The sequence below is a fragment of the Stegastes partitus genome, unplaced genomic scaffold (assembly GCF_000690725.1).
Source record: "Stegastes partitus isolate 25-593 unplaced genomic scaffold, Stegastes_partitus-1.0.2 Scaffold1738, whole genome shotgun sequence".
NCBI classification, from domain to species: Eukaryota; Metazoa; Chordata; class Actinopteri; family Pomacentridae; genus Stegastes; species Stegastes partitus.
Genome location: NW_007579469.1, coordinates 101,497 through 105,596, shown reverse-complemented (window position 1 = coordinate 105,596; position 4,100 = coordinate 101,497). Strand labels below are relative to the sequence as shown.

General features: G+C 44.4%; 1 protein-coding gene across 1 annotated transcript; it reads left to right on the top strand.

Moving 5' to 3' along the window:
• The first annotated feature begins 1,831 nt into the window (after positions 1-1,831).
• LOC103372342 (probable cyclin-dependent serine/threonine-protein kinase DDB_G0278487) lies at positions 1,832-4,100 on the top strand. The gene is made up of 6 exons (XM_008301960.1): positions 1,832-1,897; positions 2,037-2,127; positions 2,288-2,388; positions 2,553-2,637; positions 2,757-2,861; positions 3,878-4,100. Exons 1-6 carry the CDS (start codon positions 1,851-1,853, stop codon positions 3,980-3,982), a joined length of 534 nt encoding a protein of 177 aa, XP_008300182.1. The 5' UTR covers positions 1,832-1,850; the 3' UTR covers positions 3,983-4,100.

Genomic DNA, 4,100 nt, shown 5'->3' with positions numbered 1-4,100 from the left:
AAGGTGATGAAGCTCATTAATCCCTCTGAGAGACAACCAGGTAGAGTTCATTCTGTTCCATTACTGGGGTCCGAGCACACCAGTGCCAGGACCCTGTTGTAACTCTTGTGATTCTTCTTCTTATTGTTGTGGTACGCCATCTTTGAACGCATTTTTGAGAGCCTAAACGTGCTCAAAATCGCCACGCACAGCAGGACTGGTGAGAATCAGAAACTATCAGAGACGTGGACATGTCACTGCCAAAATGGCTCCACAGCGCCACCTCGAAAATTTCAATGGAGTCCCATCGGAAGCACGTCTGATCGAGAGCTGCACAACTTGGTCGGCATATAGAGCAGGTCAGGATGAACCAAAGAGTCCCCAGCGCCAAGCCCTAAAATGCAACACAGCTCAACTATGCTCCCTACAATATTTCAACAGAGTCCCATCGCGGCTACTTTTAACCTACAACTACAAAATTCACCACACATATGTAACAACTCATGACGCACAAAAAAGTCCATTAGCGTGTTTCTGTAAACCCAACAGGAAATCCGCCATGTTGGAAAAACGGAGAGCATGCCGGGCCATTTTTGGCCATTTTCAAAATCTATCTCCTCCTACGTCGTACACACCTGAAATTTAGTGAGCACAAACTACAGGACGTAGTGATTAAAAGTTATTAAAATGCTCCGCAAAAGTCTGATGGTTTGGAAATGGTGGCCTGCGCAATTTCGCTCAATGGCCATTTTGTCCATTTTCGCTGTGTTTTTGGCATTCAATGGAGTCCTGTTGGAAGGCCGTTTCACCAACAGCTACAAGATTCGCTGGGCATGTGTAGTAGGTCAGGACGCACAAAAAAGGCAGCTTCAGGGCTTCTTGCGTCTCTACAGGCTTTGCACACATGGATTTTAAACTTTAGTTCATCTCATTCTCCCTGACAGATCCTCTCAAGCTCTGTCAGAATGAACGGGAAGTGTTTTAAACTGTCATCTTCAGGTCTCTGTGTACGTAGGGTCTGTGCTTTAGTTGAAGCCACTCCAGTGTTGTCTTGGCTGTTTACTTTGGCCCTCGGTATGAGATTGCTGCATCACTTAGCAAACTGTCTTCAAGAAACCTCTCTAAAACTGACTGAAACCATGGCATGATGCTGCCACCTCCATGCTTCAGTGTAGGAGTGGTGCTAGCAGGTCATCAGTCGTCTTCCTGTTAATAAAGAGTTGCGACCATCTAAAGTTCTGCAGGGATATTTTCAAAATATGCAATCACTGTTTGAGTTTTGGTCATCGTCCTGACCAAAAACTTTCTTTCTTGCTTCAGGAAGAGTCCCGGTGGTTCTGAATTTCTTCCATGTCGTAATTATTGAGGCCATTGTTCTCCTTGGAGAACTGAAAGCTTTAGAAATGGTCTAACACCCTGTATCGTTCTAAACTATGTACAATCCATTCAACTTCTCATAGATGGACTCGAGTTGAGTTCTAGATGCACCTCGAGGATATTTAAAGAGAACAGGATGCATCAGACCACAACTTGCAGCTACAGAAGAGTCTGAATGCTTTTGTAAATGAGGGAGTAAAGTTTTAAATGTGTAGAAACTTGCATAAAACTGTTTTCAGCATTGCTTTTGGGGGATATTGGGTGTTGATTGAAGGGACAAAATCCTCAAATGCATCGAAAACACAATGAGTTTAAAGTTCTGAGTACTTTCTGGAAACACTTTATCCTCACAATCTGCCCACTTGATTTCCTCTTCTTGTGCACAAGAATAGTTTCACCACAAAGCTATTCACGGTCTTACACTCTGTAGTGTGCATGACGTAGGTGGATGTCAGAAGACTGAAAACAACTGAACCAACTTTATCTCCACAGTCATGAAGGAGATTCTGTCAGAGTTTGGTCTGCAGGGCGTCAGCCACAGGTCAGCAGCTGCTCCACACACCTGGCTTTCCTTTTTTTATATCTGTGTTTGAGCAGTTTCAGACTCTTGTCATGCTCTGCTTGAGTCTCATCTCTCAGTTTTGACGCTCTGGTTTCATTCTGGTTTTGACGGTTAACAGTTTCACTCCCACGAAGGTTCCCAACGTTCGCTATGAGCTCAGCGACTCGGCTCCGTCCAACCAACCGAAGAACACTGCAGCCAACGCACAGGTCAACGCTAAACACACACACACACGTCAGTTTAGTACGGCATTACTGACATTCAAGTTAGTTTCAAATAATGCACAAAAGTGAGGCTGCTGAGTTAAAGGTAGAGAACCATCAGGGGTGAAGCCCCAGTTAGTCTCATATCTTATATTTCCTGCTGCAGGTGTTTGTCCACAGAGACTTCAGTGCAGTCCGAGATCAGGCCATGAAAATGATCCAGACAGCCTTCACTCTGCTGGACCAGGAGTTCCAGAAGCTGGACCGGTACCTGTTCATGTTTACTGACCTTTGGTTCATTTGTTGTACATCTTTACATCTGACCACATGTCTAGGAAAGTGTCGACACCACTGGTAGCAGAGATCTAAAAACATCTACACAACCACCAACCCTGTACCGATGGTTTTAAGGCTAAATGTCTTTCCTCCAGAGAGAAGTCGGAGTTGTCTAAAGCTGCTGCAGCTCTGCAGAGAGACAAGGCAGCTCACGACGCTCACAGAGAACAACAGCAACAGGTTTACTGTCGTCTCAATACACTGATGCTAACATGTTAGCATGAAGAGCACGATCATACCAAACCAAGAAAATGAACAAATTCACAAATAAATACGACGCATGTATGTTTGTTGTTCAGGAGCTGCAGGAGATGCTGGACAGGCATCGCTCTCAGAATGAGGCTTGGCTTCGCGCGAGAGCTGAAGAAAACGATCGAGAGAGGAGGGAGCTCTGCAGACTCCGAGTCAGTGAACACATGCTCATTCATTTTAACCCTCTGAACCCCCAAAACCTGTCGACATGTTCAAAAGGCATGCTGGAATTATACTCTTTACCTGAGCCAGAGCCTGAGTGTCAGATTTTCAACTTCCTGTTTTTTCTTGAACCTGTCCGGTTCCATCGGCAAAAACAACCAAATCTGAGCTTAAAATTTGGATATTTTTACCAAAATCCAGATATTCTATACGTTTTATTTTTAAAAAATCATCCAAAATGAACTAAAATAACAACAAAACAAAGTAAATCTGTGCTCTTTAACACACCTGAGAAGGCAGTAGGGCCTCGGCTGTGACCAAGAGTCACACGACGAAAATTTTAGGTTGAACTGCAGGCAGTGTTTCCACAGAGCAGAGACTGATATGAAATAAATCATGTTTTATACATGGATCCAAAATGGCGTACAGTGGAGCAGGAGGTCAGCAAGTTGTGAAGAGATGCATTCAGAATCCTAGAATGGATGAACAGAGGAGAGAGAAAAATACCGGGTTGGTGGAAGTAAAATACCGACAGGATGTGGAGCCACCATTTCTCAAAGTATTGGTAGCACCAGTGGGCTCTTGGGGGAACGTTGTGCCAATTGAGTCCAGTTCATTGTCGTAAAATGAAAAAGAAATCCAACTTCGGCTTGTGGATTTCGTTCGGCTTTTTTGTGGCATATATTTCTAGATGAGCTGTTTCGATGCAGGTTTGTCTTGCAGTGAAAGAGTTGAACACAGTGAGTGAAAACAGCCAGAACCTGCTGCTCGGGGTTCTGAGGGTTAAAGGAAAAAAGCATTCAGCCTCCTTATTATGTAGCGCTCAGTACATGTGTGTGGTCGCTGAATGTATTATAAGAGATTCAAACATGGCACCTGCTTACCTGAACGAAAAGATTTGAAAGACAAACGAACGGCGGCGCTTATTTGCTGATGACTCGGTGCTGCAGACTTCACATTGGCGTGGATTGATGTTAAATGTGCGATGGTCCATCTGTTTCCTCAGGAGGAGGTGCTGCAGGAGCAGGAGAGGCTGAAGGAGGAGCAGAGCAGCATCCAGAAACGCAGCGAACATCTGCTCTCCATCATGCAGCAGTTCAAGGGAATGTAGATGGTTGGTGTTTACCTCGACTGTCCGCTATGTTTCATCTGAAAGTGGACATCATTAGACTTTTGGAAAAGGAAAACTCTCGAGCAGTTCCTGTGTTTCACTCAATAAACGTATATTT